General features: G+C 39.8%; 1 protein-coding gene across 1 annotated transcript; it reads right to left on the bottom strand.

Moving 5' to 3' along the window:
• Positions 1 to 1,755: 1,755 nt before the first annotated feature.
• SFT2D2 (SFT2 domain containing 2) lies at positions 1,756 to 11,979 on the bottom strand. The gene is made up of 8 exons (XM_068696272.1): positions 11,817 to 11,979; positions 11,508 to 11,594; positions 11,086 to 11,171; positions 9,892 to 9,973; positions 7,880 to 7,915; positions 7,700 to 7,758; positions 6,972 to 7,001; positions 1,756 to 6,345 (listed from the first exon to the last, which is right to left on the bottom strand). The coding sequence occupies exons 1-8, from the start codon at positions 11,877 to 11,879 to the stop codon at positions 6,306 to 6,308; spliced, it is 483 nt and encodes a 160-aa protein (XP_068552373.1). The 5' UTR covers positions 11,880 to 11,979; the 3' UTR covers positions 1,756 to 6,305.
• Positions 11,980 to 12,252: the final 273 nt, after the last annotated feature.

Raw genomic sequence — 12,252 nt, 5'->3', positions numbered from 1 at the left:
TTGAAATTGTGTTGGCCAGCTTGTACTTTCACTGTCACGTTTTTCACTACACCAATGTTACTCCACACTTGTTTCTGCAGAGATTTTAAGTCACAGACTCTCAGGAACAACCTCTTCCAGAGATGCCACAAGGGAACCTGATAAAAAAAATTAAAAGGATTTCAAATAGGCTAACTTAAAATAGCAGCCTCAAAGATTGGCAGCTTAAATATTCTGTTCTATCCTATTTATCAGAAGATTTCTTCAGAAAAAAAAAAAAAAAAAAAAAAAAAGGAGAGAAGACAGAGGGTTTTGTTCCCTTCAGGAGTCTCCACAGCTCCGTATGGGTGGGCAGTCATAAGCCTATACCCCATGGGTAATGCAGTGAAGGCTGAGTTCAATAGGAAAGCCAAAAAAAAACAAAAAACAAACAAACAAAAACAAACAAACAAAAAAAAACAACAACCTTCAAATACTTGCATTAATGAAATATCCCCTCCTGTAAATCAGGCCTTGTCGCCTTGTCTGAAGAAGAGAAAAAGGCAGTCATTAGGTGTAGAGCAGCCCTCCGAGAGCCTTGTCACTAAACTCAAGTGCAGCATGGGTGACTTTGCTGCAGAGTTTAGAAGCACAATTAAGGGGCTAGATGCTGTAGCATGACTGATGAACCCTTACAACTAAGTAGTGAAATCACTTACAGAGTACACTTTCCCTACAGAGCAGCTGATAATTCATTGTTCATTGACTTCAAATCAAGACTTTTTTTGTTGCTCATTCAGGTGTTAAGACCTCGGTGTGAGAACAACGTTACAAAGTTCAACAGTTTGCTGCGCAGGAGGTCGAACAAGGCAAGCAAAATAGCTCTAAGCATTTAAAGAAAGAATTATTGCACTTTTAGGGTTTATAGCTGTCTTGACAAGAGGGTTCTTATATATAAGATAGATAAAATACAAACCACTACATTCTTATGTCACAGGATGACAAGTATCTCCTATTTCAAACAAAATTTTGGACTTTCCTGTGCGACAGTAATTTCAGTGTATTCAGCGTTGAGACACAGCTTTCTTGGAAGAAATTACAAAAGAAATGTAAGTAATTGGAAACTTAACACAAAGTCTCTGATGGCACACAAGTGTCACCAGCACCCTTGCAAAACAGGCAGCTGTTTGGGTTTGCCCTGACAATCAGAAGGAAGTTTAACACACTCTAAACAGCCCAGTGCAAGGCCCAGTATATTGGCAAGAGAAGTTAAAACCACAGCAAGTCTTTGAATGCATATTGCACACAAACTGATGGGCTTTCTGAAGGTTTAAAAAAAGGTAAAACTAAATTCATTGCCTCTAACCTTACTTTTGACATACATACTCCTAAATCATTTTTTACTGGCAGCGTACATCTGTATTCAGAGCGTATGTATTTCACAAAGAACAGCCAGAGTTATGCTCCTTCATAACTCTAATTTTTGCTGACAGAATAGCATCAGGAATTATTTGCTCTGTAGTATGAACTAAATCAATACTTTGTTGGCAGAGCTAGGTTGACATCTGAAATTAAAAAAAAAAAGTTAAGTTGGGGGTGTTACTTTTATTACAACTTTATGCCAAAAAGATATTTTTGAGCTAATTTTGCTGGGTGAAACATCTGACAGAAGAAAATAAGACACACACACACACACACACCCCACGAAAACAACCAACCAAACACACACACAGACGGTGATTCCAGCAACAACTGGAGTCAACATCATTAAAATCTTCATATTAACCACAAGAGCAATAAGTTTAATGCAATTACAACTTTATTAAGGAAAACAATACTCAAAAGTGAGGACTTAATTTCATTAGAGAAAGTTCAGAAAAAAGATGTTTACCAAAGTAGAAATCGAACAGTGTAAATACATGGAAAAAGCACAAGAGCAAATGGGACCGGTAACAGTATAAAACATTGTGGAGAATTTGACAGTTTCATTTTTATTTTATAAAACAATTTTCCACAGTTGTTACAAAATTTAGTGTTGTCTCATGACAGTGAGTCATACAGTTTTGAGAAAATACACCATTATTGTGCTTTCTGTCCCACATGGTCAGCGTTTGCTATGGTTGTAAACATCAATAGTTAAGACATGTGTGTATCAATGTCCCCCTCCTCCTCAGTTTTGAGAGTCAACAATAGCAACAGTGATCTTGCCTTCATTAACATCATTAAGTACCAAAAGCAAGAACCATTTTGAGAAATTCACAGGATTTCTCAATCTCTTAGTACACAGCAAGAGGGTACAGCCTTCAAATGTGCAAGTTTTTCCACCAGGCAGTTTCCAGACCGCACATAAGCAACAGTGCTCTAAGCCTCCAAATGCATTACAGGCACAGCTGCAATCTGCCCACAAGTTATGATTGACTCAGGCCTGTCCTGCACCTTAGCTGGAAGCTATCCCATAACAGTGTCCCCCATTTCCCAAACTTACACATTAAGTATCCACACAAAGCCTAAGACTGTTTTTAATGCAATTTCTTAAAGTCATTTTAACTCTGTGCAGAAATCTCTTCCTTGGGCTTTGCAACAACTCACAAGCAATCTTATTACTGTAAATACTAAACAAGATCACATTGTTCACATCAGCACAGTAGAAACACCTCAGATAGCACCAGTATTCACAATGAACTTTATCACATCAACCAGAGCAGAAGTCTGAAATGATGAACCCCTTCCCATTTTCATGTACAGAATCTCAGTGGTATGGAAACAGACACCCACCAACACCCATTTCCCTTTCTACTGTATCTGTAAAGTCAGCTGATCCCAGACACGCACATTTCATGTTAAGGCTGACTGGCTACCATTATCTGTACTACAAAGAAAAAAAAAAGAGAAGTGATTAAGCAAGTTGACCAACAACGAAGCTTTAAAAAAGCACTTTCTGGTAAAACACCAAACTCAACTGAGATGGGCATCCAACATCATAAAAGTCAGCCTTGAGTCAAGCGGTGTAGGCAACTGAGCAAGGACTTTGTGAAGGAAGGAGCCCTGTGATTTAAAACACAGACGTCTCTTTGCAGTAGAGCACACACAGCAAACATTTCTGCCCTGAAGGACATTAAGATAGAAAGCTAGAGGGCTTTAAAGATGCCCATCACACTTCCCATCAAGCAGATAACCAAAGCTGATATCAAAACTTAACAAAAAGAAGTTTTAATGGCAAAAATGGTACCATGGTATAATGTAATTTGGTTTGAAACTGGTCAAGAGGCAACATTCATATACTAGGTTACCCCTCGATCATATAAAGTATTTTAACAAGATAGAAGAATATTTTGATGCTAAACTTGGCAATAACCTGAATACAACTACTGATAAGTGAGTAAGAATCTAAAACATTTTGTTCTGACAGAGAAGAGTTATTTTTAAATCAAAACTGCTTGTAGATGAAGTGACAAACCCTGAGTATTTTTCACATATTGGCAAGAATATGGTGAATCTCTCTTACTGTCTGACCTTCATAAGAACAGAATGCAACACCAAAGGGCGACACAAACCCTAGTGGCAGTCTGGTAATCGTGCACATCTTTGCCATCTCCTTTTGAGTTCCCTTCCTTTACGGGCACTATTCCTTAATGCCTTGTAACTGTGCTATGCAGTCAAATAAAGCTTTGTTCTTCTCTCTTATTGAATCAAAGGCTGTGGAGCTGGAATTATAGCTTTAAAAAGGTGCAAGTGTAGGGGGAATGCATTTAAGTTCACCCACTGTGTATCGGTAGCGAAAGAAGCAGTTTCAGAGCCTAAATTTCCTAATTCCAAGTGGTTGTGCTCACAACAGTCAGCTAAAAGGTTCCATCTAGCTACTCAACAAATCAAAAAAGCACTATGCAGCATACCCAAATCTCATGTTTTTCCAGGGAAACAGCCAGAGAGTCATGGTACTACAGTCGTGCAAAAGCCTGCTAAGGAGTAAGCAAAAGGCTTTTTCTTTTTTTTTTTTTGTATGCTTCAGATTAGGAAGAGAAACAGAGGAGTCAAATTCCATTGTGCTGACTGCTGATAACCCTGGAATGATTATCCAAGTTAAGAGAAATTTCCCTGAGAGAGGAAGGCGAGATATTGTATGCTATACTTGTAGAGTTTTCCAGGAACACCCATAGATATAAAAGCTAAACAAATATCGGAATGTGAAAGGCATTAGAGTTGCATTTCCATTGCCCTTACACAAAGGAATTCTGTAAACATTATCAAAGTCCTAGTAAAACACTAACATGGGGTCCTTCAACAGCTGTAAATTAGGCTTTGAACCTACTCACTAATGAAAAAAAAGGTCACATAACTTATTAGGTATTTGTCTTCAGTCAGAGTCAGGGAAAACATCTATACGCATTCTTGAATTCTCAGCCTCTCTTGGGCCTTTAACTAATTCTTTCTTTCAAGTAATAGTCAACCTAATGATTTCAACGCTAACTTCTAAATCCTAGGGGGAAAAAAAAAAAAAGCACAGGGAAATAGCACTTGAGGAACACCATCCCACATAACAGACCCATCCCAACATAGCAATGTCATGTTTTCAAAAAGGCATTTTCTGTTCCAATGGCTTGCAAGAGTAGCTCTTACTTTCTCTGGATTCCAGCTGGCTAGAGTTCCTCTTTTACATCACCATCAAAAAAAAAAATTAAAAATTAAAAGGATCCCGACAGGGAGCGGTACTATGTTTTATAAATTATCGGAAGGACAATTAAGTTTAAAGTTCAGAATTAGTTCAGCTTCTAGTAACCTTCTGAAAGCTGTAGAATTATTTGGCTTCACTGTGGGCTTATATTTTATTGTTGAACAGAACTAGGTTTGTGCTGCATTACAGTCTTTGTGATGCAAGTCTGGGGCACGCTTGCTATGCAAATGCAGTACAGTTAAATGACTAAACACTAGGTAGGTCTAGAAAGAGGATTCAATTCATACTAAAGTCCACTGGATAATTATCTTCACAGCCATCAGTTCCAGCAAGCCAGTTTGGTAATAGGAAAGGCAAGAGCAGTTAAACAATATCCCACCTAGCAGAAGCAGGAACCTGTGTTCAGATATTAAACAGCTAACTACTGACATGGTTAGGGAGTAAATGATTACATATAGCTCAGAAGATTAAGAGAATGGAGAGTGGCCTTAGAATTTGGATACTGACCATTTGGCATTTGTTTGAAGCTGGCAACTACATTGCTGCACACTCCCTTTGCTAAAACAGGCAATAGAAAGTTGTATTTTCTCCACAAAGTGGAAGAAATTCACTAGCGTATGAGAGTGCTTTAGGAGAAATGAAACCTTGATTTCATGTACAAAAAGATACGTTGAAATTTTAACTTATTCATAAATTCAGAAGAAAATGTCTTCTCCCTGCCCCAGACTTGCTTAAAGACTAACCCACTTATACCTTATCAAGAGAGTTTGCCCTTTGAGAAAGGACCTACAGAAATTCTTTGAGCTCACCTATCATGCTTTCAGCTTCACACTGCTTCTATGCAACAGCTGGGGAGAAGAGAAGCACCTCACTTCGATCAAAATATTTCTGTTTCTTAGCTTGTATGCATTGCCATTATCTCGAGTCAAGAAGAACTCAGGTTCCTTGCAACTAAAAACTTGATTAACCTTACTTTGAAAGTGCTTTTCCTGTGGGAACAAGTTTTTTGCAGATGATAATGTCCCTTCCATATATTTTAAGGAAACACTTTTGGTCTAAACTGAAAATTAAATAATTCATTACAGAATCAAACATTTTATAAATACTTACTCCAAAACAGTATTTTCATTTAGAATTAGACCTTTTAGAAATACCATAAGCCTAAATTTTTGCAAGAGGCACAAAAAGAGAGAAAACTCCAATATTCCATTATTCAATGTGAACAGTGCAACGATTAAGTGATATAAGGCTATTAAAAAAAAAAAAGTTCTTCATAAGAAAAGAGCTAGCAACTGATCTCTTTTTCAAGAAAAAGTAATCCTCTAGACTGGCATGGTCCCATCAGAGTCAAGGTCACCTTTTTACAGACTTCACACATTACTTTGCTCATTTTGCAGAAACAAATACATGATTTTACATGAGAATTATCATAACCAATTCTGGGTCTCTGCCCAGTTCTTCTGCCAGACTGAACTTCATCACATGAGCGCCCTGTCCTACGGACACCATTGCTTACAAAAACAAGCAATTGCATACACTGCTTTTATCACAAGGAGCCTCTAACAACAAGCTGAAAGGCACGTGTTTAAGACAGATTTAGGTAATTACATACACAGTGATCTTAACATAGTTCTACTGTGCTTCCTAGAACTTCGTGAAGCATCCAGTATTCCTCTCAGGACAGACAGACAGACACACATTTCTTCACAGCATCCCTACAGGCAGGAGAAAGAAAAAAAAAGCAATCACCTCAGTTTTGCTTCCTGATGAGACTGGCTCCATGCTGGTGTTGCACCACTGACTCTCACACCTCAGAAGACTGGCTGACTGTGTATTCATTGTGCTCATACATTCTGCATGCCTACACCAACTATTAAAGACAAGCGGGTCTGCTCATCCTCCCCCCACCCAACTGCAGTGGAGTGAGGCCTGTCTCAAGGTGGTGCACTGGGGAAACGGGGGGCTGATGAGGTAGGACAGAGTGTGCTCAAATGCTGTAATAGTGCTCACAGGGCAAGAGAGCGGTAAGGAAAAAAAAAAAAACAGTACAGAGACGAATACACTTGTCCAGTAGCATTTTGGACCAGCATTTAGAAGGCAAACCTTAGGTTGGTCAGCACACTTACATATTTTTATAGGAAGCCCTCTCATTTTGTTACATTTAAATTGTGTTCCCCTGCTAGAGATGATGCTTTTTCCTATTTTCAGGTACCTACATGCATTTCCACCTCCTACATCACCATGGAAAAATTTAAAGCCACACATAACAAGCTTCTATAAATTAGTCTTCTGTATCACTAAACTTCAAGACAACAAAAAGTAATGGAGTGGGGACGCTTACCTTGCAAAAGGTATGAAGGAAATGCTGTACCTACGAAGAAACATTTTAAAACGTTACTCTTCGTGTCAGATTATATTGGAGTCAAGAAAAGAACAACCTGTGTTGCTCTGAACAGAGAGCTGCAAGATTTACAACCAAAGTGAAGTTCTGACTTTGTGAACAACAGCATCCTTGCAAGTAACCTTAGCTCAAGGGTTAGCTACGGGGGCACCTTACAGAAGCATGCTAAACGCAATTTTCCTACCCATGATATTCTTCAATGCTCCAACACCTACAGGCAGATTGCTTTTGAGGGCTGGCTAGATGTTCATACCAGCCCCTGAACTACTCCAGGAACATTATACAGAGCATTTGGTAACTTAAAGAAAACTGATGCTTAATTTGATTGTCACATCTGGGTCATTTGACCAGACAAGTTCAGGAGTCTCAAAAAGCAGAATACGAAACAGTAAGCAACATATGGATTAAAAGACAAAAACAAGAGTTTCACCTCAAGCTCACAGAAATTAAACATATTCAAAGGTGCTTCTCCCAGAAGTGGAATGAGAGCAAAGAGCAGGAACAAGTCAGCTCTTCATAGATGCATTGTCTTGCATCTAGGGGAATGGTGAGATAAAATTCTCCATCCCTTTAACTCATGCAGGGTCAAAATCCACTCACAATCCCACTATTGATGTTAAGTGTAATAGAAATAAGAGTGGGGTAGGCAGGTGGGGGAAATCACTTACCATGCCAAGGCAAAATATTGTAAGATGCAGAATATGAGCGTGAGTCCTTTGTTATGCCACTGAGGGAGAAGGGCAAGGGGAAGGGGCAGAAACAAAACAATCAGTGAGACAACCATGTAAGAATCTCATTTTTAAAGGATACTCCAGTTATAGATACACATATAGGACTCAAATACTCACCCAAAAAGCAGAACATAGTGTTAGTACGAGACACAACTAGAAGAAAACAAACAATTTCTATTAAACATACAAACAACTCTCCAGTTCTTACAGATGTCATTACACTGAAGTACGTTCCTTCACAGATACAAAAACAGATTATTTCATTTCTTAGTTTTATCCATCCCAGTATAAGAGCTCCCTTTATTTAAAATGCTCGCACTATTACGTTTGTTAATTAAAGCAATGAGAAAACACCAGCCTGATATCTTCAGAATGTAAGCTCATGACTGCAAAGGAACAAGAGCATGAGGCTCCCACAGCTCTTCTGCAACATCAGCAGGTTCCTGCTCCTTCCTACACAGTTCTTGGTGGGCTAAGCATAGACCACACTTTGTCTTTTTGCGTAAGACTTTTCAGTTACAACTCTAGTTTTTCTGCCTCTGTACATGCCACATTTCCTGTTGATTCTCATGGCTACCACAGCGCTGACGATAAGTAATTACTGGATTCTTACCAATTAAAGCCACAATACACTTTCAAGTACTTTCAGCTATCGCTTAGTAGCATTCCTGCTTAATATGTAGTCCAGCACAGGCAGTGTGTTCTTTCTTCATAGTCACATTGTGTATTTACTACGGTTAGAATCTTGGGGACTCGCAGTCCATTTTGGATTATTTCCTGTTTTAACACTAGGTTTAACAGAAGATGCCTTTTAGCTCAATTTTTCATTTTCAGTTTAAAATGTGGCAGTTTATTTAGCTATGACAAATGCTGATACTTCACCTTCCTTCATCAATGTCTAACTCAGTCTGCTGGAGCAGATGTACGAGTGTGCTGCTAGATTATGATGTACATTTTTCTGCTTGAGTAAAAACAACAGAAGTATTTAGTACTACATATGCAAGACAGTAAGTAGTGCATGCATTGCCAAATCATACACTTCACCTCAGCCATGATTACTGACATTAAAAGTTTTTCCATTAGTTGTAGGGTAATGATCTGTGTGTTTGTCTATGTATAACATACACCTAACACCTGGCCTTACTCCAATGAATGTTCCAGCCATACTCTTGATTCCAAGCATCCTAATTGCTTGTGAAACAAACACACACTATGCACTAGGCTCCTTGGCTGCTGCTAATATGTGAGCATAGACAGGCAATTTCTTAAGCTGTATCTGTTGTCTGTTGCCTCTTTGGATGTTTAAAAATAAACTAGGCAGCACTGATACCAAGCGAATGCTCTGAAGACATTCACACTGAAAAATTGGGAGGACAGTTTCAGGCAAGTTAAACCACTTTCCAGATTTTAGACTCCAAGAGAAAGTGTGAGAGTTTAAGAAGTGTAAAAGCACACCCACTTTCAACAAGAAAATCTTAGAATTAACAGCAAACTGCCCCCCCAAAAAAGGCTGCCCACAATTCCCATCTTCTGAAGATGATAATAACTCAAAGAGCTGAGTTAATTGAATGTTGAATTGGCAGTTTTGAAAAATGAAGCTATCAAACAACTGGGATGATGTTATTTTTAATGCAAGGTCACAGAGATTCCCCTTTGCTTTGTCAGAAATGACTGTTTTTAGCAAGGTGTAAATACCTACACAGCTCTTTAGAGCAAATCACATAGAAAATAAAATATACGTATATGCAGAATAGGATATGTCTCACAACCTCCACAATACAACTTTTAAAAAACTATTTTCCTGTCTTTCATATTTTAAGAAACCTGAAAATATGATGCGATCTCCAGAATCCTAAAAAGGTTTACACATAATTTACACATGGCAGCTACAGACACTTAAAGCTCCTTTAGTATGACAACCTGGCTTCAATTCAGTCTTTCATCATAGGAAAGTGGTGGTGCTACAAGCACCTTTTCACTATAACAGATGTACGGGATATACAGGATGAACAAAAAAACCCACCCACAAACACATCTTGAGACATAGTTAGATTATTGTACATGAAAGCACTTTACAGGGGAAATTGTTTACAAGTTAACAAGTTAATACTGATCGCTTTGATACTTACTAGCATAACAACAGTAGCAATCAAACGGGTAGGCTCAAACATCCTTTTCAATTGCTTCATTGGTCCCATAAGAAAGAGAGTGCTGAGGGAACAAACAAACACAATGAACATAAGACAAAGGCAAAAGTGAAAAAGTGATACTAAGTAAGATTCCTGATTAAGGGAAGTTACTTCTTAAACTTGTCTGTTGTCATATAGGGTAGCAGCACACTATGTCATTCTGGTAATCAGTGCATAACAAAAGGAATAGGATATACGAGACAAGACTGATTCCTGCTCTTCTTTGTCTAAGGTATCTATTCTATAACTTTACGTTAATCGTAACTGAAAGGGTGTGATTAAGCAGAGCAGAACTATCAGGCTAGAAGCATAGGTCAAGGTCAGCTTCAGCTAGATCATTCCTGACAGATGCTTTTTTAACTTGCTCTTCAAAAATACTACCCAGAGGCTCCACATGGATTGACAGGTAATCCATCTCCGTTCCTCTCTCGTAAAGGGTCGTATTGATGCCTGAATCTACCCTCTGATCCCTCACCAGATCTGCAGCCCTGATGATAGATACTGCACGAATTAAACCAGGTGAAAGTTTTATCTAAAGTGCTATTTCTTTTGCATAAGAAATTTCTCATGCACAGCTACTATATTATTTCCAATTCCATTCCTTGTACTTTCTAACATCTTGCTAAACTTCCTCAATCACAGAAAGTCACGCCTTTCACGAAGTCAGTAGAGCTATGCTTTGGGAACCTTTGCAATACACATGGGAAGGATATCAAACAACAAAACACTTGACAAACACATACACCACCATTATCAAAGGCAAAAGGATAAAGAACTATTTTTAGTTCTATCTATCCTGGGCCAAAAGAGATCCTCAAAATCTAAACCCCAAAAAAATCAATGCTCAAAGCATGAGTTTTATTCTTTGGTTGTGGTGTTGTTTTTTTGTTGTTTGTTTTCAATTGGTGAGTAACTAACCTTGAGTGAACTGCATTGCTAATAATAATAAACAAAAGAAAAATTTTCTTTACCATTTCATGGCACTGCTGAGATGTTGTCTTTAAAATTTAGCAAAAAGATAATGACCTACGTAGGCAAATATTCACATACAAACAACACAACGTTTTTTTACTACTTATGCACCTGCTCCGGTCTCTCACCTTTATTACGGAACTAATACGAATAGATTGTTACCTTCCAATAGATGCGATATTCCCCAACGTATAAAACACTGCAAAGAGCATCAGCCCTTTCTTTGGTATCCAGAACAGACAAGTGCCCTAAAAGGGAATATTTAGGAAAGAAAAAAAAAAAAAAGAAAGAAAAAGAAAAGGAAAAAGAAAAAGATTGTTTTATATTTTGCAAAAGAAACACCAAGTGTCATGACATAAAAGATGTTTAGGAGGACTTAAATTCAAACTGCAGAATCAGACACACATGGGGGGGAAAAGGAAATTGCATTTATTGGCTTCCTTACTGATAATCCAAGCATTGTATTTAACTGCAACTGAGTCAGGTGTCGCCACAGAGACTCAAAAAAAATCAGCCGGTGTATAACAAGTCACCAGGGCTCCCAAAACTCTAGCATGGGGTCAGATTTGGCAAGAAGCCCTTACCAAGACAGAGAACAGGCATCCTATCGCAAAGCAAGCAACGAAGCCTTTCACCCTGGTGCCCCAGCCTAACGAAGTCGCATCGATGACCTAGAAGCACGGAAGGGTTAAAAGCTCGCGTTATTATTATTTATTAACGCGTTTTCGCCCCGCATGAAGCGGCAGCACCGCGGGCCCGGCTCCCCCCGAGCGGCCGCGGCGGCCATCCCGGGCCAGGCGCCAGCCGCCCTCGGGCCGCCATCTCGGGGCGCGGGGGCTCCGGGCCAGGCCTCCCCGAGGCCGGCAGGTGGCGGGGGGTTGGCGGGGCGCTACCTCGGCCAGCCCGCTCTGGTCGTCCGTGTCCTGGCCGCTCAGCACCCGCTTCAGCTTGTCCATGCCGCCCGGCCCGGCCCGGCTCTTCCCCTCCCTGCTCGGGGACTACGAGCCCCAGCATACAACGCGCCGCCGCGGGCTACCTGCGCCCGGCAGGTAAGCAGGGCGCGGGGGCTGCTGGGGGATGGAGTCCGCGGGAGGGCGCCTCAGGGCCTCCCCCTGGTTCCTCACCTGTTGTTACTGGGAAACTGCGAAGCTTTTAGACGCAGCACTACTACACACACAACTCCCCCCGTTCCAGAAAAGCCTCCTCTTATTTCCACAACTAGCCTGAGTTGGCTGATGACAGGCTATTAGGAATACATAGATCTTCTGATCACACAAAGCTCTGCATCACAACTCCTTATTTTCCTTTATTGTGCCCAGATAAGAACAG

This window comes from Anas acuta, chromosome 1 (genome assembly GCF_963932015.1).
Source record: "Anas acuta chromosome 1, bAnaAcu1.1, whole genome shotgun sequence".
Classification (NCBI taxonomy): Eukaryota; Metazoa; Chordata; class Aves; order Anseriformes; family Anatidae; genus Anas; species Anas acuta.
Note: the sequence above shows the minus strand (reverse complement) of the source record. Positions and strands in the feature narration are given on the sequence as shown.

Coding starts and splice junctions, on each gene's coding strand:
- SFT2D2 (XM_068696272.1), bottom strand. CDS start 11,879: ATGGACAAGCTGAAGCGGGTGCTGAGCGGCCAGGACACGGACGACCAG. Junction 11,595..11,816: donor ACCAGAGCGGGCTGGCCGAG/GTAGCGCCCCGC, acceptor CCGTGCTTCTAG/GTCATCGATGCGACTTCGTT. Junction 7,759..7,879: donor CACTATGTTCTGCTTTTTGG/GTGAGTATTTGA, acceptor CTTCTCCCTCAG/TGGCATAACAAAGGACTCAC.